We start from the raw sequence: 23,485 nt of genomic DNA on the forward strand, positions 1-23,485 counted from the left end.
TTCTCACTTGAATAATCCCAGTATTTACAATAAAAGTCATTTTTATTTTATTTTCTTCTTTGGCTTCTCAATGAGACATTAGAATGAATAACATGACTTTTATAACGTAGTGTCCATTACAAAATAAAGATTGCAATATACTCTCTACTGCCTCAAGAATACTGATTGGACAGTCTTGTATAAATACATTTCTGATGTTTAGATGTTTAAGAGAGGAGCCTCAAAATTTTGTGCAATATTTTATAGGACAATGGGAACCAAAGAAAATGCTCATATCTGTACACTATGACCATCTTGCCTTCCATACTTTCTTCTTAACTATTACTTTTTGCCATTTCAAAATAAGTTTTTAAATCGCATTCAACTCATTTGCAATATCATAGAGCTGAAACATGTATTACATAAATGCTGTTGGCATCTATCCAAAGTGAGATTTGAAGGAGTGAATGAATATGCTGTCTTTCTGGATATTTTCTTAGAGTTACTGCGTATCTCCTCTGCTCATCTTAGAAGCACTGTAGATATCCATCTGTAGATAAATGTAAGTCTATCACAGATTCTTTATTCATCTCTGTTTCTCTTGAGACAGATGAATATCCTATCTTCAGTATCAATTCAGTATGTCTGAATTGTTGGTAGACAATCAGTCTTGTGTAGTCTGAAAAAACTACCGTTAAATTCTATGTATTGTTCAAAATCCTTAACTTTCCAGTCTGTTTAGCATTGAGTTAAACCTGTTTGTAGGCATGCTAAAAGCCTTCAGAGTTTACTTAAAAGACATGGTGAAAATACAGAGTGAAAAATCTCCAAGCAAAGTTAAAGGGAAAAAAATATCAGGGATCACTGCAAACCACCAAGAAAACTGAGCATAGCCCCGCTCTGGAATATAGCCCTGACCATGATCTGAAAGCAGGAACTTCACTGCTTTACTTTATTTCCAAAAATAGCTTTTCTGACATTGTTATGTTCATGAAGGTTTCATCTGTGTGATTGTTTTGATTCAGAGCAGAGACACAGCTTTGAAATAAATTCTTCAAGTTTGCCTTATTTGACACTGAGTTGATTTTCTTTTCAGAATTGTTTTGGTAGAACCAAATAAGGTCTCTGAGATAAATTTAAGTAGGAAATCTGCTCCAGGTGAGCATAGTATGTGCTCCTGTCTTTGAGTACGTCATAATCATAACCATTGATTAGACTTTTGGACAGAACTGGACCACATGAAGAAATTGAACATTTGTATCAGGGACCAGAGTCAATCCATTTTCAATGAAGAGCTCCCAGCCATATACAATATGGTGCTGCAAAACTTGCTACTTTGGACCACTGATCTTTTCCTGTTGCACCAGTTTAGATGCTAACATATAATTAGGGAAGCACCAAAGTATAAACCTAAGGACTTACTTTGACACTTAAATCACTTGATATCCCAATTTTCTATCAATAATAATTCTACAGATATAAAAGGCATACACACATATAAAAACACAGATACCTCTGTCATCCTGTGACCTGTATTCTGAGAAATCCTCTTCATGCCTATATAAAGGGGTCTCATGGAATAAAAGAGAAATGCGTCAGCTGCCACACTCTGCAAATAAAAACATGAAAAATGTGAACAGTGATGAACATTTCACATCCTTCTACCAAAACATACTGACGGAATATCTCTGATAAAGAATCTCTCAGGACTTTTTGAGAAGAAAATAAGTAAACCCCATCACATAGAAGTAAGTCCAACAGCATTTTGGTAGTTCCTTCTATTTGTTCTCTATTTGTTCTCATCTTAGTTTGCTGATTTTATGTGATCTGAATTAATGTATGCATATACTTCATTGCGTTATACAGCAAATATCACAACAATGCAAAGTATGGAAGATGTATATGAAATCATGACATATGTAGGGTGACATACACACACAAATAGTGGGCTAGATTTAAATCATGTCACAGTTTATATCAGAATATACTCATAAAAGTCATTCAAGTTTTATTAGACTCATATATGCATAAGAAGGATCACACAGTAAGAAACTTTCAAGTACTGTGGACAATACTGAAGAGTACTGAAGTGCAGAAAAATTAGGATCACTGCATGTTAGCTGACTGAGAATTGAAATGATCTCTGAATATGGGAAGATTGTCCTCTGAGAAACCCTGAGCTCAGACTCCACAGCTTTTACTGTATTATTTAGCACAGCATTTCTTTTGACCTATTCCAACCATTATATTTAACTCCTCTGGTTCTTACTAAACTTATTAACTGTACTGTATTTACTTTAATTAAGCTCTACAGCATTTCAGCATTTCGCCTATGCAGAAGGAAGGAATCCTTTGCTAAATACTCTTGTTGGTATTCAGACCACCCACCTTGCCTTAAAGAAATATCCATATCCCATAATATTTTGCCTCTCTGGTTGTTTTTAGTATCAGTATTGGTGGGTTTTGTAAAAAAAAGTGGATAGATTGAAATGAAATATCACTTTTGTTTCATGAGATTTCATAATTTGAAAAATAAACACCACTGTGATTGCAGTGAATAGGAAAAATCATCAATGAGATGAGCCCTATGAATCAATCTGAATTTCCCTTAGGAAAGCAATGGATTTTATTAATTACACTCAGCTTTGCATTGACTTTTCATGTTTTCTATTCATTTACCAGTCTTCTTACTGTACTTTAAATATTACTGATTTCATTGGTGAATGCTGGTCTGTTCCTTTAAGTAGTCTAGGAATTTCTCTGAGTAGTAAAGGTTTTATTTCAGCCTCATACTCATTCAATTTCTATACCAATTCTCTAATTAAAATCTAGAGTTTGTCTGATGTACTAAACCATCTAAACTTGTATATCTCTACAGATGGGACTTCTGAGCTAGATAATGCAATGAGGAAATTTTATATGGGATTTATGGCATGATCAGCCACTTAGGTAAAGCTTTTGCAATTAGCAGAAAGAAATAACAATTTAGGAGGTACAGTTCATCTATTCTGTTTGAAAGATATATTTGCAAATAAAGCAAACCACATTTTAGAAGAGAACTTTCTTTCCCCATGCTTTAAAGGGAGCCTTGACATCTGGCTCACATACATATATCAACATTCAGACAACTGAATCTTATCAGCAGAGTCTATCTCCAGCAGACATTAAATAACATTTACTGTAAAATGTTATTCTATCTTCATCAAGAAGTAAATTTGAAGCATATTTAAACTTTATTTGGAAAAAAAAAAAAAGAAGAAGCTAATTTTACTTGGTCTGCTGTTCTGAGATGGCTGCTGTTCTCAACAGCAAGTGTAATTATAACCTGAAGTGTTAAATCCCATAATTATCTTGAACTAACAAGAAACACAAGTTAGTTTTAATTTGCTTTTTGTTAGAAAAGGCTCTAATTAGGAAGTGAAAAGTTGTACGGGGAAGAAATTTGGGGTCAGCGTTTTGCTCAGATATATTCAAAATAATCATCTTAAAATAACAGATATTATATGATAACAATGATCAGGTTTTATTTCCTTAAATATGGAAATAAAAGGAGATCACAGGTCCAAATTAAGGAACAATATTGTGCATCTTAAGAATATGTTAAAAATACTAATTCTGTTTCATTGCATTTATATAACCCAATACTTTTAGTTCTCCAAATTCTATGTTGCAAATATGTTAGATTTCCATCCCACCCCCTTTGCCCTCTGGAAGAAAATAGGAATTCTGCCAGGATTAGTGATCAGTTTAGTGATAAAATACATTTCATTTTTTATTCTTCTTGTGGGAAGCCCTACACTAAACTTCTCCCCAAACTTCAAATCTCATGGGGAGGAATAAAAATAGACACCATCAAGATGGCACAGACAGCTGCAGAGTAACTCCACAGATTTAATGATTGACACAAAGCTCATTAGAAAGAAGGGAAATTACTGTCATGATTCACAGTGTACCTGGAGATACTGATTGCCTCTTAATTGGTTTTGTCTCTCAGAAGATTTGGTGCCTTGTATTTGATAAAGGAAGCTCAACCTCAAAACACACTAGCAGATAAGAGCCTCCCTGCTGACCTAAGGCAAACCTCATAAGAAGTTCTGAGTTGCCTAAAGACACCATATATGCTTTTATTCAAATTCCATACCTCATTGGAGATGGAGATTCCTACTGACCTCACTACAAAAACAACAAACACAGTTGGAAACAACAAACAAACAAACAAATAACCTAAATTAACAAATTGGAAACAGATCGATGAAATTAAAATACAAAACCTACACATATTAAGTTTGTCCTTCTTTTATCCAAGATCCCTAGTGCTTGTCACAACTAAGCAATGGTCTATATAACAAGTTAATGATCTATGTCTTCGATGTGCACCACTGCATTTTACATAATTTTATAAATATGATTTGGTACAAACATGGAAATATCCTCAACAGTTCAAGCAAATTCCTGTCTCAAACATCCATTTAGTTAAGTGTTTATAGAAAGAACACAAGGAGTCCCACAGAGTTGGATTCAATAGTTCCTAAGGTGGAAGAGAAAGAACTCTGAAAGCTGTCAGAGGAAGTGAGACAAAAATGGGAAGGACAAAGCTGATGGAGGAACTAGTCAAATTGTATCAAATAATATGTACTGTAGGCCCGCTTAAAAGCTTGGGAAGTGAGCAACACACAAAGAACCTGAATGTCCATAAATGAAAACAAGAGTGGAGAAAAGCCTAGATTTCATTGCATAGACTTTTCTAGGTAATGGTAACAATGCCCAAGTATCCTTGAACTTTGACCTCCTCTCACTGGCCTATCAGCATACAATGACACCCCATCTTTACATAATCAAGGGATAAAGGTGCCTGCATTTCTCCTTTGATTTTGTAAAAAAAAATAATATTTTTTTTATTATTACTATTTTTTTTTTTTAAATGGTTGAAATAAACAGGAGCAAACCTGGTCACTTCTGTGAAGACAGAAACAATTTTTTTATATACTCTTCATATTAAGCTTACCGTAAGAATATGTTTCCAGTACTAGAAGTTCTTTGAGAACCATTCCAGCATTTCAATTTTATAAAAAACAAACTTAGACATATATGTGCAATCAGAAAGATGTGTGAATCTGGTCTCTTCAACTCGTAGCAAAACTAAACAAAGCAGAAAAAAAAGATAATAATAACACTCATAAACTGAAGCAAGGGAAAATTGAACAGAACATAAAGTGCAAAATAAAACAGCGGAGTTTATTTAAAACACTGGGTAGGGTTGCTTAGTAGTGCTGTGAATCCTCTCTTGGAAATTTTCACAACTCAACAGACAAGGTCTGAGCAAGCCGATGTAATCTTAAAGTTAACCCTATTGTAAATGAGAGGTTTGGCAGGAGACTTCAATTGTTCTGCCACTATATTTAGCACTGGTGCAACCCCACCTGGAGCATTGCATGTGATTCTGGGTTTCACAGTATAAAAAACATGTTAAGGTGCTTGCATACATCTGGAGGAGGACAAGAATGTAGGTGACAGGGCTGGTAAGCATGTCCTGTAAGGAGATTCCAAGGACACTTTGGTTGTCTAGTCTGGAAAAGACAAAGTGGTGTCCTCATTGTTCTCCACAACTTCTGAGTTGGGGAATCAGAGAGTGAGGTGGTTTCTCTACTTAATGACCAGGGATAGAATGCATGGGACAGGTAAAATACTTGCCAGAGGCTGTTCAGTCTGATTATTAGGAAAAAAAATGTTTACCACAAATGTGGTCAAAAACTGGAAGAGAATTCCTGGAGAGATAGATGATGTCCCAAGCATGTCAGTATTCAAGAGCTGTTTGGATAATACACTTAACAATATACTTATGTTTAGCCATGTAAAGGTCCTCTAGTTGGACTTGATAATCTTTTTAGGTCCCTTTCGGAGGAATTACTGTAGCCATTTACTCAATTATTTTATGAGTCTATTCTTGTTTCACAGAATCACAGAACATTAAAATTTCATAAAACACATTGTCATATGCCAACAGTGTTTCCGGCATTGAAAAATCTAATTTTTTCCTTCCCTCAACTTCATTTCATACTTCATGGTGGTACAAAACATGTCCTGAATTTATTTGTGTGAGAAATCCAAATCAATATTCTGTGGGACACTGGGAGTGATGCAGTTAGTAGGATAAGATTTGCTAATTAGTTCACTAGGCAACTGTACAAACATTTGTGACTAAAGAAGGAGTTAATTGTAGGGAAATTTTGTGGGAAAAAAAAAAGTAAGCGGGACTGTGAAGAGAATTTTTTCAGCACTGGTGCCAATTTATTCAGTTTTAAGATGAGTAAGAATCAATGATTAGTTAGAGGCAAAGATATTCTTTGCAGTTATACTGGTGCCAAAGGGAGCGTTATTTTCTTTGAGATTAGATATCACCAGGAAGAGTTTAAAGCAATGATCTGCAGGAGCTTTTCATTAAACTCTCCATCACATTTTTTATAGTTACTGTGTAAGCCAAATTTGTCCAGGTAATTATACGATACTGCTTATAGTTCTCTGCTGAAACTGCAAGCAAGTAGCATACTCTTTTCTTAGCATATGTTTTTCTTTCCCTACTCTAAGTGCAGGAAAACTTAGCATACCTAATGACAGACTTTGTAAATAAGGACTTGCTTCAAAAAAGAAATCTCATTGCTAAATAATAGAAAATTACTGACTAAATTTGCTCCACTGTTCTTCGTTTCAGAAGTAGGATGAATTTTTATGGATAAAGCAGAAAGGAAGTCTCAGAGACTAGTTCCTAGTAAAGTCTCTGCTTTTTGTCTGTAACAGTGGAGTAGTCCTTTGCTACAGATTATATGTCACATGGACAAAGGAATGAAATTCAGCATCCAGATTGAAAGCTGCTGTTATGTTGTGTCTTTTTGCTTCTTTGAGATAGGTTAGAAAAGTAATTAATATATATTTCATAGTGACTAACAACATATATTTAGTTACAATTGCTACCTGTAGCTGTAGGTGCCTGACCCTTCTGATTATAAGACCTGCTTATAACTGCTTATAATTTTGTGCAAATAATGAATGTAAATATTCAGTACAGCGCATTCTAAGATGTAGGCGTACTAAGAATTTGGTATCCTGTCATTCTGTCCCTCATAACTCAGAATGAAAAAGTAAGAAGGGCTACATGGCTATTTATGCTGCTGGTTCAGATATTATGTTGTCTCAGTCCCTTGAAAACTGAAAAATACAATACTATGCTTGTAAAAACTTTGTTTTGTTAATAACTGCTGCTATTATTGTTACAAAGGGAAATAAATCAAGTTTTTAAGAGAACATTTTGTGCAAGCAGTTGAGAGTATGTATCACAAAGGGCCCAAGACAGGCAGTTTTGATTATTTTTTTGGAAAACGTGACGATTATGGCTGTTAGCTGAAAGCATGATGCATACCTTGAGTTTATTTCTATTTTATGAATAGGGATCTATCTGACCTATATTTCATAAGTTTGTTTTCACAACTTGATTTACTTGTCTTGTACAGAATAATAAGATGCCTTGCAAGCCATTTCAGGAGCAATTTTGCATTTTCCCATCTCTGTATGATGTCCTAAATTCCAAGTCGTGAATCTTGTTGGCTACATTCCTTCCTGTAGCCAAATAGTGTAAGGACGGAGAAATAAAAATGGTAAAGGAAAGCTTTTCCCTTTATGGGGGAGATACCAATACAGAAAATTTGTGGATTCCATTCCATGAGGAATATAACAGCAGTCATAGACTTTGCAGTTTAGTAGTGGTTCCACAGTGCTTTGTTTGTTAAACTACATGCTCTATCCCTGAAGGCATTCAAGGCCAGGCTGGATGTGGATTTGGGCAGCCTGGTGTAGTGGTTGGCAGCCCTGCACATGGTGGGCAGGGTTGAAACTGGATTATCATTATGGTCCTTTTCAACCCTGGCCATTCTATGCTTCTATGATTCAATGACTTATGCAAGGAGATATTTCTGGAGTATATAGTCATAATAGGAGAAAATTGTAGCCTTTCACTAAAATAAATTCAAAGACAGCATATGATCTTCAAGTTCTGCAGTCTTGTAGCTATGATAATCATTTTGCAGAAATAATTAGGGCTACCACTTCAGCCAATAAACCAATGAAAATTAGTAGTCTTTTAATATGAAGGTGTATCTTCCAAATCAAATAGCAGCTGGATTTTGCTCTTTGCAAAACAAACTGAAGCCAATTTTACATGATGAATTCAGCTTAGGTAATGATTTACCTGCTTACCAGGTAAATATCAATTATATCAAGTTTGAAAAACATGCTTTAGGTAATTTATATTAAGGAAGTTCATTTTGCTTTATTTTCAGATTGTGTAGACTGTTTGTATATTTACACAAAAAATTTTGAAAAAATAAAAACTTAATTTGAAGTATCACAATAATTAGATTAACTGGAAGATTTAAACCACTTGTCCCCTTTGGAAAAAGATTTTCTTGCCAGATCTAGAATATATTTCATTTATATGTTGCTCTAGAAATTCATAGGCAAATTGAAGGTGTGATCAAGCCTTCATGTCCTTTGTTTAACCTTACTTATACATAACACCAAAGCCAGTCCAAGGCCAACAGTAGAAATACTAAGGTGGTCAAATTAATTTCCTCCTAAAAGCATCCTGTAAAAGAAACTACTTCTATGTATCACTGTTACTGTAGCAGCAGGGAAGTGTTGAAAAATAATGCCTCTGCTAAATCATAAATGGGTGATGGATTGCAAATACATTTTCAATCAGAAATGTAGATTAAAGAGTTGGAGACTTCCTGCAGAAGGCTACAAATTTTTTTTTCAAACAGCAACATATGAAATCAGGAACTCTCTAGGGAAGCTGAGAAAGGTGTTGAAATGCATACTAATTTTTTGTATCCCTCCTAAGAAAGACAGACAAACTCAGTTTTAGACCAATCTGTTGCAAACTGATCTAGATTTGAAGCTCTGGGATATTCCTGTGATAATTTTCATCCATTTCTTTTTCATTATGACTTCTGGAGGTGTTCTTTGGAGAAGTATCAGCAATGATATCTCAACTGATTATTTTAAATCACATCAGAAGTTGTACTGAATTTGACAAATTAATTCTATTAATAAATAAATAAATAAATAAATAAATAAATAAAAGAACCCAACAGACTGGGTAATACAATTATTTTGAAAAGGACAAAGAGAGGACCTAGTTTTTCACTGTGCTCTCAAAATGAGGTTTATTGCAGTGTTTCAAGTTCAAAACTAACCACAATAATTCTTACTGAAAAAAGTTGCCTCATAGGCTTCTAAAGACATGAGCTGGAATGATCTTTAGTGCCGTCATTGTTACTATTACTATTACTGAGCTATTCTATACCTAGACCTCAGAATTCAGATACTTAAATAATATTTCTACTTCTATTGTTATTCTTTTGTTCTCAGTGACTAGTTAATTTCAATTTGAACTCATCAAACAATGATTTGAGTCAGTAAATAATTAATTAAAAAACTAATGAGTTCTACTGATACTCTTTGGCTGCTATGAATTTTTCTGTCTTTATTCATTTAATATTCAACACAAACATTGAGAATTTATTTCTTAGATTTTTACAGCAAAAAAAAAAAAAAGAGTGCTCTTAGTAATACTTACAATGTTGTCAAGTCAGAAAAATGTACAGGCTTGTGTTATATAGGAAATAATGCTTTCATAGAAAAGAGGGGTGTCCAGCAGAGCAAGGGAAGTGAGGCCCGTGTAAGACCCCATCTAGAGTATTGTTTTCAGGCCTGCCCCCCCCTGCACAGAGAGGATAGAGAATGTGGAACTGTTGGAGTTGGTTCACAGGAGGGCCAGTAAGGTGATCAAAAGGCTGGAGCATCTCTCTTATGGCCAAAGAATGAGGGAGCTGGGCTTGTTTAGTTGGAGAAGTCTCCAAGGAGACCTCATTGTGGACTTCCAGTACTTGAGAGGAGCATATAAGCTGGAGTGAGAGTGTCTTTTCTTACATAGTCTTATGTAATGGCTTTGAACAAAAAGAGGGGAGATTTAGGTTAGATACTAGGAGAAAATTCTTTACTCAGATGGTGGTGAGGCACTGGAACAGGTTGCCAGAGATGCTGTGGATACCCCATCGCTGGACATGTTCAAGGCCAGGCTGGATGGGGCCCTGGCAGCCTGAGCTGGTTGGGGGCAACCTATGCCATTCTGTGATTCTGTGATTCCATTAGGGTATTCATAAAGAATGAAGTTCTGAAATAGTGCCAGGCCATGGTTAGTTACCGTGATGAATGCCACACTCAGCATCACTAGAAAAAGCCTACTGAAGAACAGTAATATGTCATGCAAGACTTCTGACTTACTACCACATAAAAGAACAGACATCACGTTGCAAGTTAAATGTTATTTATTAGCAACCTGATGCACAATAAATTGTTACTGTACTGAAATGGAAATCATAGAATGAGTTATATTAGAAGGGATATCAAAGATCATCTAGTTCCAACTGCCATGGAATTGACAGGATTGCCTTTCAATTCCTAAAAGTACAGCATCAATTGTGAAGTCAGATTGTAAGTGAGATTTCAGAAATCACAAGAACAGTATTAAATCTTGAAGATTCTTTATAAACTCATGACTATAGAATGCAATTAATTGAAAGGCTCTGAGTCATTTATTCACAACTACTCATTACTGTGTCAGGAGACAGAAAAAAAAAAAGTAATTTCTGTTTTAGAACAGCTGACAGAAAACAAAATCTGCAGTAGCTGTAGCATCAGCTTTCTGTGAGATACTCCTTTGTATTCATTACAAAGGGGTTCAGTTAATTGTACAGTTATTACTGAATACACAATGCCCACAAGCAGAATATGATTTTTAATGAGTTAAAAAGTTGTTTTCTTTTGTTTTTTATATCCACAAATGGATGATATTTGCTTCAGTGACCTCATAAAATGTATGTGGAGTTTCTAAGCCAGATAAACATATTTAAATATAAATATGTGTGTTTTCTGATTCACCTTTTTCTGAGAATACTGAATTGCTGTCAAATTTACATGAATGATCATATTCTCAAGAACCCTTGTCCTGGACAAGCTCCCATTTCTCATAATAAGGGATAGACCACCTCTGTTGTGTGCCACCAAAGGTGGCATCTCATCACAGATGTGGTTATGAGACTTTCTGGCCATTGAATGGAAAAATTTTATTTTATTTCATTTTTTTTTTCCCCATCAGGAGTCTATAGGTGCATTTATTTAAGTGCTGTATTGTCCCTATACTACTTATTCTGCTCTAGATTTTCAGATGATGTTTGTTTGTTTGTTTGTTTTTAATTAAAATACATATCTGTGGAGTTTAAACACACACATCAGTTCAATGGTGCAATTAAATGACATCTTTGATATATGTGTATAACCAGCTTGAGGGAATCAGCATTGCAAAAATAACTTCTTAGTACTGAATCAGAGGCAAAATACAAACCATGTATTTCAATGAAAAGCAGGTACTTTAAAACATAAAGTTTTCAGATGGAAAGTTACAAACTTTAAAAAGATTCATATACAATCAACAGATGAATCTAGAGAAGGACTGAAAAGTAAACTGATATTTCTCAAAACTGGTAACAACTTTAGAAATCATGTCCCTATTACTGCAAACACTACTTCCAGGCACCAATCCTCCAGTGACTATAGTACTCTGAATTCTTCATAACGCTGTGGAACACAGTGCATATGATTTCTATTTTTCCTTTCTGAGTAAGATCTTGATTAACACATTTTTCCAGTTTAGACTGGGCTGATTCCATGTTTGTTCTTATTAGTAGAAAAGATCATTCCTCACTGCTCCACTGGGCAGATTTTGAAAATAGCTGAATCCCAGTTATAATTACAAGTATTAATTTTTTGTGCTAATATTTCCTAGGTTGTCTATATCCAATTACAAAATATTCTGGTGGTCCTGGAAGAAAGATTTACCTTGTTTGGTACAATAAGCTTTGCCAGAATTATCACAGCTCTTACTATCTTACCGAATATGCAGTTTTTCAGATTCTTATGCTTAGAAGTTTTATTAGCATTCATTTTTTCACAAATCATTCCTATTTAATGATCGAAAAATAGCATCTTTGCAGTCAGCTGCAGCCACTGCTTCAGGTAATGTAAACACACAACAGAAAATCTATTAATATAATAGCATTACCTGTCTTCCACACGAACAGCCAGTGTAGAAGCATCTGCTCTGGTACCCAGGCTGTGCAGTTTACATGACGGCGCACACCAGTGTGCAGCTCCAGGGAGGTATGAATAAGACTTTAAACATATTTCACTGAAGAGACCAAGAACTGCAGGATAAATCTGAGGGGGAATCTGAAAATTGTCATGTTTAGAAAGAATAGGCAGGTTCTTACAAAAAATTTCGTCTTCAGTTACCATGATAATGTGTTTATAACACAAAAGAGTGATAACATATTGTGTTAGCCTGAGTATGTGTATGGATATATTTGTGTATACAAATGCCATCTTCCACCTCCTTCTCAAAAAAAGCTTTGTAGAGTTACATATGCCACCATGTGTTAAGATTTTTTTTTTTTTTTTTTTTTTTTTTTTGAGCTATAAATGACTGGGCAAGCTGTGAAATAAAACAGCCTGTTCCACTGCATTAAAAGTGAAGACTCTGTGCTTATTCTCTGTGCAGTAAATGTGCAATGGGCCACTATCCAAACTAACTGGAATGAAAACGTCATATGTGATTCATACACCAATACCTATTTAATGTGTAAAATTCCCCTTAATGCGGGCTTTATGAGAGAGCATCAAAATATTCTGCAATACTAACTTCTAAGTTAGAAACTGTTTTTTTTTCCATATTGATTCTCACTTTTAAAATCTAATCTAGTGTTTCTAGAAAAACTAAAAGTTATTTTTCTGGGTATATATTTATGTTCTAAATTCTTTGAAAACTTGCATCTGTTTTTATCCACTTACCTCCAATATATATATATATATATATATATATATATATATATATTACTACTTTATCAGACAGTACCTCTAAGATACTAAAAGAAATTGAAAAATCACCTTCTAACTAGCTATCTGGCAAGGGATAGGGGAAAGTTTCTATGCGGTTCTGTAACATATCTTTTTCACTTTACATTTAAATACAGTAAAATTGTTGGTTTCATTTTGTTCTACCTGACCTAGAAATGTGTCAGAAATTGTAGAAACAAATTTTATCTTCATCTCACAATGCTCCTAGGTGGTCTGCAGGTGATGTTTCCCAGCGGAATCATTATTTTATAGAAATACAGTCTTCAAGTACTTTAGTATCACAAGTTCCATTTTTAGCTGTTGATCTTAGGAAATATGTTATTCTTACCATATTTTTCAAGCACTCTTTGTATCTGAATTTAGGTCGGTGGTCGTTTGTTAGCAATTTATATATGAAATATTTTGTACAAAGAGTTATTTTCTCTCAGGATTTACAGATATAAGTATACAACAACTCCTTTCTCTTTGGATTATTGTGCAACCTAATGTTCTGATTTATATTTAGAATGATCTGATGTTCTTTACTGCAATTTTTGAGCACATGTCCTACTGTCCCTTGCTAACATCCATGGAAGTCCACACGTAACTTCTGGCAATTCACTCCTCTTGAAGTGCTCAGATGATTTCCATTATATTTCCATCATATTGTAGTATAAGTCAAATAGGCTTTAACCTATTTTCTGGGCTTTCTATTTGTTCGTTAATTTCATGAAGTCAAAGAGGCAAAAAGAATAAATAAATCTGTTGTGATACTCATATCTTTGTATTTGTATTCAGAGAAAATGTGAGCTCAGGCACAGAAAGTGAAGTTCATTTCAGAAAGGATTTTGTAATTTCAGACTGTATTGCCAAACTTGTAAAAATTTGCATCTCAATACTAAAAATGATTTTAAAAAATGTATTTGTCAGAGGAGAAGGGAAATATTTTAAAGCATGTCATCATTTAAAGGAGAATCTAAGCAAATTCTAGCAAAATCTTCCCTATCTTTATGTAGGTAAAAACCACCACTTACATAAACAAAGAGCTTCCACTGACTTTAACTGACTGTTTTGTAGTTTTGTGCAACATGTTTTACTGAACTGAATCAAATAAGCATTTTTAATGACAGTTTTCAAATTTCTTTCTTCATTAGTACATCTTCTCCTCAGTAATGCTTTAATAGAATAGCCTTAAAATGTGATATTAACCCAGGTTCAAGTTATTCTGTATGCATAGCATTAGACACTTCTCTTCCCTGTATGAAATTTTTCCCATTGGAAAGCTAGGGCAAGTCACCAACATTTCTGACATGTCATGGCAAGCCATCTTTTATGGAATAGATTCTGCAGTATATGATATTTCTCCTTATGTAAGATGCTAAAATTGTGAAAAGAAGGCTGTGAACGTATGTTTAGGCTCAGGCAATGATTTATGGTGATGATGAAAGAGGGTAAATGTATCTAAAGGGAGTTCTTGAGAGATGAGGCTGCATAGTTCTCACTTTTACACCCAGCCTGCACATATTTTTGAAGTTAAAATAGATTAATTTTGACAGTCATTTTGGCTTTATCTCATTGATCTTATGGTAAATTATAGATATATATTTGGATTATTTTGTCTCAATTTCAATGACTAAATATCAGTTTGTTGAACAAAATCTATCGCCTCACCTCACACTTTCCATAGAAGAAAAGGAAGGCATCTTCCAAAAGGCATTTATCCATGCTAAAATATGTTTAAGAAGAGTTTGAGTTAGACATCTAGAATTCCTTCTGATTAGATGTCATTGGTATTATTCTAAACCATAACTGAGTTTGCTGGAATTCTGGCATTTAAATGAACTGCAGGGAGAATATTAAAATAACCAGCTCAGAATATAAGGTTTCTCTTTTGCAAAAGTATAAATAAGCAAGGTATCTAGTAGAATGTACTAGCAGAATTAGTTCTAGAACATAATTGAAAAGAATCTCTGTAGTCACCTCTGATCATCTAAGCTTTTTGGATGTGATATTTAAAGTTAAATCTTAATTTCCATTTTGTCCAAATGCCTCAATGGTGTGATATACTTTTCTCACTAAAATACTGAAAAAAAACCTTTCTTGGGCAATGTCTGTTCTCTTATACTGTGATTCCTTTCACTGAGCTTCTGACATTAGAGAAGCCATCTCTCAGAGTCCATCTCCTTTAATTTTATTGTCTCATTGACTTCTTACATAATTACCCTAATTTTGAATCCTTTTAGGATGTCAAGAAACAGAAATAAATCCAGTTAAAATTGGACTTATACATCTATATTTTTTATTTTTTAGTTTAAGCACTTGTAAAGTATCAGTGTTATCTTCCCATCATTTTTTAAGTTATTTTACTTCAAATTTCTGCACTAGCATATTCAAATTTTTGTGGGCAGTGTAAGTGCCTGTTAGTCCAAGAATCATGACATAAATCTGTCAGCTTGTTCATATGTCTGAGCCTCAAAATCAGACATTCACACTGCCCACAGAATTGTAAATTGTGCTTACTGTGAGTGAAGTTTCTTAATTCTTCTTATCTCCCTCATTACATGATTTCATGCACATCACATCAGAGGAGACAGGAAAATATTAATCTTTTTTTTGCTCATTTCATAATATGCAGGCTGTTTCCAGCAGCTCAAGTCTTCAGGGTAAGAAAAAGAAAGGAAATAGCAAATCTATCAGTTCATGCTTACTCCCAATGCTCCCACAGAAAACCAATTTGCCTGGCAGAATTTATGCCCCCATCCCAGAGGAATGAGTCTGGCTGACACAGTAGCCCTGCACGTCAGATGAGGGAGGGGATAATTTGTAAGAGCACCTGAGCCCTTCATGTGTACTAGCAAATAGTTTTCATGTAGGCAAATGAGAGGAGGCTGAACCTATGCCAGGCATCATGCAATCCCTGTTTTGATCAGGGGAAAAAAAGAGGTGGCTTCATTCTGCACATTAGATTCTCTCAAGTCTCAGGACCTGTTGAGAGCACCATGCATGACAGACTGAGTATCTCACTGCAGGAGAAGCCAAACTTAAGAACCTCTATGTATCAGTTCTCATCTTGGGAACTAGAGAGTGGATTTATTAAGCCAGTCTTATGCCATTAAGTCCAAAGATATCTATTTAAAGTACCTGAAGGCAAGAGGAAGTAGTAATTAAGACTATATTAGATTTATGATTTTTCTTACAGTAGAGAACACTAAGGTGAAACCAGCCTACAGAAGAAAAAATGTGACAGTTTTCAAGGAGGAAAGAAATCTGTGGGAGAAAGAAAAAAGATAAAAATAAATAAATAAATAAAATAGGAGATAGTGGAAAAACCTCAGGACAGAAAGGCCAGAGCCTGGAAACTCTAGTAGGTATTGTTCATGAATTTCATCCTTCATTATTTTACAACACTTCCACCAGTAGATGTTGTCTCAGCAAGAGGATGAAAGACATTATAAAAAAGAATACTTGCCACTGCAAAAACCAACAAACTAACTTGCTAACTAAAACAAACAAACAAACCCTCAACAAAGATAGCAAGGTTTGCCTAAACAAATACTGAAAGATTTTGGTTGGTATGTTGGGTTCTTGGCTTATTTATTTTCCAAATGACAGTGAATAACTTTCTGCTTTACCTGCAGCTGGAGTGGTTTAATTCCAGTATTAAATATAAACAGTATGTATTGAGCATTCAGTAATTCTGAATTATTTATTGGAGGATGATAACATTGTCTTGTTTTGCTGAAGCACTGCTGTCTGCTGGAAAACAGATTTCTGGCTCTCAAAATAGTACTAAAAGGATCCAGAAGTAACAATTATTGCTACAAAATCACTCTTTGGTAGACAGAATATTATGTCTGTATGAGCTTATAGATTGTGTGTGGAGGGAAACATAATAGTGGCAAAGGTCCCTCCCATCCTTTCTATTTCTTGATGTTCTGTCATGGGATTAGGGATCATGCACTGAAGTCCTGTTCATGCTTACAATAGCAAAGACTTGCTCTACAGTATTTCCATCCCAGTTAATAAATCCAAGCACCTCTAAGTTAGAGACACATATGTTATTGTCTACATCTGTCAGGTCAGGCATAAAGATCACAGAAAACCACTAAGGGACAGCACTATGGAGACAGAACTCAGCATAGGTATTGGGTTCTCTCTGATGATCTTCTATATTGACTAGTTCCCAAAAACTTTAAAATATATTCCTTTTTCAAATAAAATTCTCAAGATCTCATTTTGGCTTCTTTAGATTTTATGTCGTGTTACTTAGTATCCTAATCTTCTAAATATTATAATCATATCCTAATGTAGCCGAACTCAAAATATTATTAATTTAAGCAAAACCTGAGGAGGTCGGGGGAGACCTTATCACTCTCAAGCTCTCTCTGAAGGGAGGTTTATAGTGTGTTGGGGGTCGTTCTGTAATTAGTGATAGGACAAGAGGAAATGGCCTCAAGTTTCACCAGAGGAGATTCAAGTTGGACATTAGGAAATACTACTTTTCCAAAAGAGTGGACAGGTGCTGGAATGGGCTGTGGAGTCACCGATCCTGGAAGTGTTCAAGACATTGTGTTGAGAGACATGGTTTGGTGAAGACAGTTGGAGTGGATGATCTTGTAGATCTTTTCCAACCTTGGTGATTCTATGAGTCTATGATTTGAATTGCTCAGTTACAGAAGAAACGTTGTGTAATGACACAGTGTTAGAAATAACTATATCTGCACCTTGTCCCAGTCACTACATGCTACAAGATAAAATGCTGCAAAGAAATGCCTGTATCCTAGCAATGAACATTACACAGAAGTTCATCAATTTAATCTCTCAAGGTATCAAAACAGATGAAGACCTAAGGAAATGAACATAGTTGCAACAAAATGTGACATTATTTCTGATTGTACACTTATGATGACAATAGTCTAATCATTACTCATCTCTTCATTGTACAATGAAAGATTGTGGAAATTTTTAGGCTTACTGTGTACATTTTCAGAATCATAAATGTCACAGGTTCAGAAGGAGCACACTTCATGTTGAACTTCAATGCTTTTAGGACAGCTGCTACAAAAATCTGTGGAGGTTTTTCTTTACCAAACACGCATAGTGGTGCATCATACAGTCTCATAATTTACATTTGCACTATCATTGTAATAATAATGTCCCTTCTTGGCCTATTCCCTGATCTGCATTCCTTGATTTCTGTACTGAATTATTTTAGTTTTCTCCTGAGATTTTTTATAACATGGACCAATTTGCTCTTTCTGAGACTGGCCATGGTTCTGGAGCCGACCTGCACATCTCTGAACTGTGTTGACAAATGCTTGTTTCAGACAACTAAACCAGATAAAGTTAATGCTATTGTCTTATGACATTTACCTGTTCATTAAAACTTATTGTTAAATTAGCATTATAGCATGGACCAAAGACAGTTCTTTATTGATGTCTTGGGTAATTTTTATTGGCATCAGGTATCTGATCAAAATGCTATTGCAGCATAATCCATAGTAATCAATCGCGGAAACTGAAATTTAATTTACAATTTCATTATAACTACAGTAGTGATAGCAGCACTGCAAATGACACATCCTGTGATTTACAACAGCAGTCATTTAAGCCTAATAACAACTAATTTGCCTTTGACAGCCTAGAACATAAGAGTTCTGCAAGAGTAAAGCCTTTTTTTTTTTTTTTCCCAATCACCATAGCAAACTTAAATTTGTTAACTTATTAAAAATACCTAGCAGCAATTTAGTTAATTAACTACCATCTTTTAATTGTTAATGAAATTCAATAAGTCAGGTCCCCTAAGAAGTATGCTGCTATGCAAAATAATCGCTTCAGTGCTTAGTCATATGTATATCTTTTAAGACTCGTTTTGCTACTTTGTTTCTATATTGAAGACAATGCTAAATTCCATGCCTGTGGTCTTTATCCTGTACCTCAGTAAGGTCACATTTTAGATATAATATGTAAAATGTAAATATGACATAAAATCAATTTCAAATTGGCAGTCCCTTTCAACATCATACTCTATCACGTCTGTAGAAAGCCACTGCATCTTTTTTTCCAGTCCCTGACTGCTTGACAAAATCAGAATGTAATTTCTTAATACTTCACTATATAACTCTTTGCCACTTTGATAATCTCAGCTTGTACCTGTTTCATCTGAAATACATGTAAATCAGATTCCAGCATCATTTTGTGGAAAGGTTTAAAGGGCCAGGTTGTGGCAATGATTACTTTTAAATATATTATTCCCTCATGATCCTGAAAAGAAAATTTAATAGGAAAAACAACAGAATGTGGGGTTTCTTAGGGAAATTTGTGAAACAACGGATGGCTTACTTAGTGGAAAATTATTCAATTTTGGTAATACATTTGCAATACATGTAGGTAATCTTCAGAAAGCTATGTGGTAGTTTTCTAGTCTTTAAAAGAGGAGGTCTCCATTTGTGTCATAATTGTTTAATTTCTGTAGAATTTCTTTTCTCCTTATGACATCTTGGCACAAGCTTGTAGAACTTACTGGTAGTGCAATAAATCTCCATCGTGCTGGCCCAAAATCTAGGTATCAAAGACTCCCACAGGCTTGCATATTTTTTCACTTACGCCTGAAGAAATTATATTTTAACAGTAATAATATTACTATAAAAATATTTTAACGGAAAAATAGATATAGAAGCATAACTCCCCTTTATGACTTGATGATACGATAACTGGCATATTCAGCTGAGGGACATGAGCTACTTACACAACTTTATTCAATTAGAAGATGTAGTCAGACTGGGTTCTATCTGATCTCAGCACTGTCTTGTGGGAGGACAGGCAGGAGAAAGGTGAAACAACCCTGCCTACATTACGTGTCTTCTCTCCGTCTCTGGGCAGATTTAGAGAAAAATCAATACACTGTAGAGACAATGGGCTTGCATTTCTGACCCTACGAGAAAGAAAGTAACCTCTAGTTCAATGAGTACTTTCTTTTAAGTTATGTAAATGATATTGTTTCATGCAGGGAGGTGAAATGCTTTACCAATGTCTTAATTCATTGCCTTTCAGAATCCTACTCTTTAGTGCCCTATTAAGTACTGGTGGGATTTTGTTTTGGTTTGCTTATTTTTTTAAAATAACATTGGTATATTGATGTAAATGCTTCTGAAAAGATAATATACAGTGACCACTGTATGCCTTGTAAGGATTTTCAGTGAAATTTTGCTCTTGTAATCAAATCACATCTGAAGCAAGTTCATTCTTAAGCATATAATCTATTTATACAATGTAAGTTTATGTATCTTTCTGTTGTGCACCCTAGAAACACATTATCATTAATATGCCTGGATACCTCTAACCGATATCATCTCTTCTGAAAAATAAAACAAATAAACACTGCCAGCCAAAAACAAACAAACAAAACAGTCAGAAGCTGCCACATTGAAACTATAAAGTAAAACAAGAAAATAATCACAGAATCACAACACTGTAGGGGTTGGAAGAGACCTATGAGACACTGAACAAGATCAAACCCAGTACTGACTCCTGGGGAACCAGACTGCCACTGATCATAATCCTCTGAGCTCAGCCAGTTCTCAGTCCACCACACCATTCACTCATTTTTTCCACACTTAATAAGATTCATTAAAGGATGCTGTGGGAGAAAATGTTAAAATGCAATCCTTTTCCTTTATCATTTACTTGAGTTGTTGGGTTTCTTGTTTGTTTGTTTCTGTTTTTCCAGGTAAAACACAAGTTATGGGTGAAATCAAGATTGCATTAAAAAAGGAAATGAAGACAGATGGAGAACAGCTGATAGTAGAAATCCTTCAGTGCAGAAATATCACATATAAATTTAAATCTCCAGATCATCTACCAGGTATTTCACAGAAAATCTGCTTCATGATACTCTGAAAACACTAAATAAAATGTATCTGAAGTCTTTTAGCAACACCAATAAAAAAGGAAATTGCTTCCTAATCAGATTGACATATTCTATAGGACAACTTCTGAAGTGTTCTTTGCTCCTATTAATTTTAATGAAAGTGAAAATATTTTGTAGATACAAATTAACTCTCAAGTTAATCTCCCTTTTAAAGCATTTTTTATCATTAAAAAAAATAATCATTTTTAGCTTTACTAAAACTATTAGTCCTTAGGATATAAAAGATCTAGTGAAAAGTTGTACTTTGGTATAAAAGCTTATTAAAAAATAGATAATCATGTTACTAATAATATCTTTACTTTTAATGACAACATCGTCAACACAAAGTAATTTCCTTGAATTTAGAGGAGTGATTCCATTTTTTACACAGTATGAATGAGAACAGAACATGCCTCTGCAGAGTACCTTGCTATGTTTCTTCTCAACATTTTCCTGTTTGAAGTTATTTGCAACAATGAATATTTGAAAATTTCTGTATTTAGCTTATTGAACTGTTCTTTTCTAGACCTCTATGTGAAACTCTATGTTGTCAACATCTCTACCCAGAAGAGAGTAATTAAGAAGAAGACCAGGGTATGCAGGCATGACCGAGAGCCTTCATTCAATGAAACATTTAGATTTAGCTTGAGTCCTGCTGGACATTCTCTTCAGGTAATCCTGCATCTTATTGAAACCTGATTTTAAAAGTTTTTCATGCTGATCTGTGGGTACCTGAGATCAATCTTCTAGCCTGGTTGTTTGATGAAGTGAGAAAACTACAAAGTAATTTAAAAAATAAAATAATGGAAATACTGGGATGGAGGACACTCACCAAGATTACTTAATCCATCACCTCACAGTGAGGAAGTGTACTTATAGACCAACTCTGAAATTTGAAGGTTTAGCCTGTTCTTAAAATCCTCTGAAGAAGCTCCACATTTTAAAAAAAATACTTTTCAATATCTTTGGAAAGTTTATTGTGTCATCCAACTTAAATATGCTAATTTAGATACTATTTTCTGTGTATGTTAGTAAAGGAGATATTTTTGGTCTGTGACGCTTCAAATGATTTATTTGTTTCTTTGTGTGTTTTGGTTTTTTTTGTTGGTTTTTTTTTGTGTTTTTTATTGGTTGGTTGGTTTGTTTTGGTTTTTTTGTTTGTTTGTTTTTTGTTTGGTTGGTTGGTTGGTTTTTGTTTTTGTTTTTGTTTTTTTTTTTGCTGTTGTTTTTGTGGAAATTCAGGAATAGTCCTCACTGATTTAGACAGCTTTGGTCAGATACGCTTCTTTGGAAAGGTAGAATTCAGTTTATCTATTTCACATAAATAGATTACTAAACGAGTTATTCACATTCATCTAGTCAGTGGAGATAGCTGACGAACAATTCCAGGGGTAACTACATGCTAATCTTAAAAGCAAATTGAAGGAATTGTTTGGGATCTGCTGAAGATACCTTTAAAACTGAATGACTAACATAAACATGTTGACTAAGTTTTGATGAATAATATTAGATTGGTAATATACATGCATTCATTAGATTTATTGGCTATAATATTATAACTAAACCAAAATTAAAATTTCTTAGAAATGGAGCCAACAAACATAGATACAGCTTTCCCTGTGTCAAGACATCCTAACATCCTTATTAATTAAAAGGATTGAGTAAATCTATTAAAAACTATATTACATGGGAAAATTTGATGTGGTCAATAAAGTCTTGCCAAAGTTTAAGAGCTAAAATTCCTGTAAAAACTTTACCTCTAATGGTAGTTTGAAGGAGTGAGGTCAGGAAAGAAGAACCCACAGAGTTGTGTGGGCAAATGAACTATCAGGTTGTTAAGGAATAAGGGAGGTAGCCATGGGAACAGCCAGCCTGAGACATAGCAACGTGAAATCAAAAACACTTTGATGTGTCTGGTACTGCACACTAGATCTAGCTGAAAAAAAAGGGCTGTCTCCTTTTTAGCAGCCTCTTTTTTGTAAATGGCGTGGAAATTCCTTTTCCCTGCATCTTTGAGCAAACCATGGTAGGATTACAAGTAATACTAGTAAGCAGCAAGTTTAAAACAAACAAAGATGTTACTTCTTTATGCAACTTGGAGTCTGAACTATAAAGTGTATTACAATAAGCTATTTTGTCTGCTAAGTGATTTCATAGAAAATTTGCCTGGATAAAATTATTTAATAAATTCATATTAAAAATACCTCATAAGTTATTAAACACAAACATACCACCTGTGATCAGAAAATGATTACAGAATTGGAAAGATCAGCCAGTGTAACTTCTGGCTTCACACAGGACTACCCAAAAATCAAACCATATTTCTGACAGTGTTATCTAAACTTTGCTTGAAATCATGTACTATAGAACACAGTAGATATCTTAGGAATGTAGCACTGCATGATTGTTATTATCGTGTGCACCACACACTGCACTTTTGGAAGCAAAACACTTGTTTAGAGAGATCTCTGGTCTGACTCAGTACATATGTTTTAATATGCTTGTCGTGCCTGTCAGTCAATATGTTCCTTCTCGAAAGTGTGAAGGTAGCTGATTTGAATGCTGAAAAAAGTGATGAGCATTTAAGAGCAA

At 34.5% G+C, this 23,485-nt stretch overlaps 1 protein-coding gene and 1 long non-coding RNA gene across 7 annotated transcripts in view; one reads left to right on the forward strand and one right to left on the reverse strand.

The window, feature by feature from the left end:
* Positions 1-12,499, reverse strand: part of LOC107322398 — a 33,824-nt gene extending 21,325 nt beyond the window's left edge. The window contains exons 1-3 of one of the 3 annotated variants that reach the window (XR_001558943.2): positions 12,155-12,499; positions 4,985-5,118; positions 1,493-1,588 (exon numbers count right to left, since the gene is read on the reverse strand). This is a non-coding gene — a long non-coding RNA (uncharacterized LOC107322398). The remainder of the gene's footprint in view (positions 1-1,492; positions 1,589-4,984; positions 5,119-12,154) is intronic. The other 2 variants (XR_001558936.2, XR_001558950.2) reach the window with 2 other exon arrangements.
* PCLO (piccolo presynaptic cytomatrix protein) overlaps positions 1-23,485 on the forward strand; it is a 304,964-nt gene that overhangs the window by 276,595 nt on the left and 4,884 nt on the right. For all 4 annotated transcript variants that reach the window (XM_015879896.2, XM_015879978.2, XM_015879726.2 and 1 more), the window contains 2 exons: positions 20,714-20,848; positions 21,420-21,565. In XM_015879896.2, the coding sequence (XP_015735382.1) occupies positions 20,714-20,848; positions 21,420-21,565 (281 nt within the window). The remainder of the gene's footprint in view (positions 1-20,713; positions 20,849-21,419; positions 21,566-23,485) is intronic.

Source organism: Coturnix japonica, chromosome 1 (genome assembly GCF_001577835.2).
Source record: "Coturnix japonica isolate 7356 chromosome 1, Coturnix japonica 2.1, whole genome shotgun sequence".
NCBI classification, from domain to species: domain Eukaryota; kingdom Metazoa; phylum Chordata; class Aves; order Galliformes; family Phasianidae; genus Coturnix; species Coturnix japonica.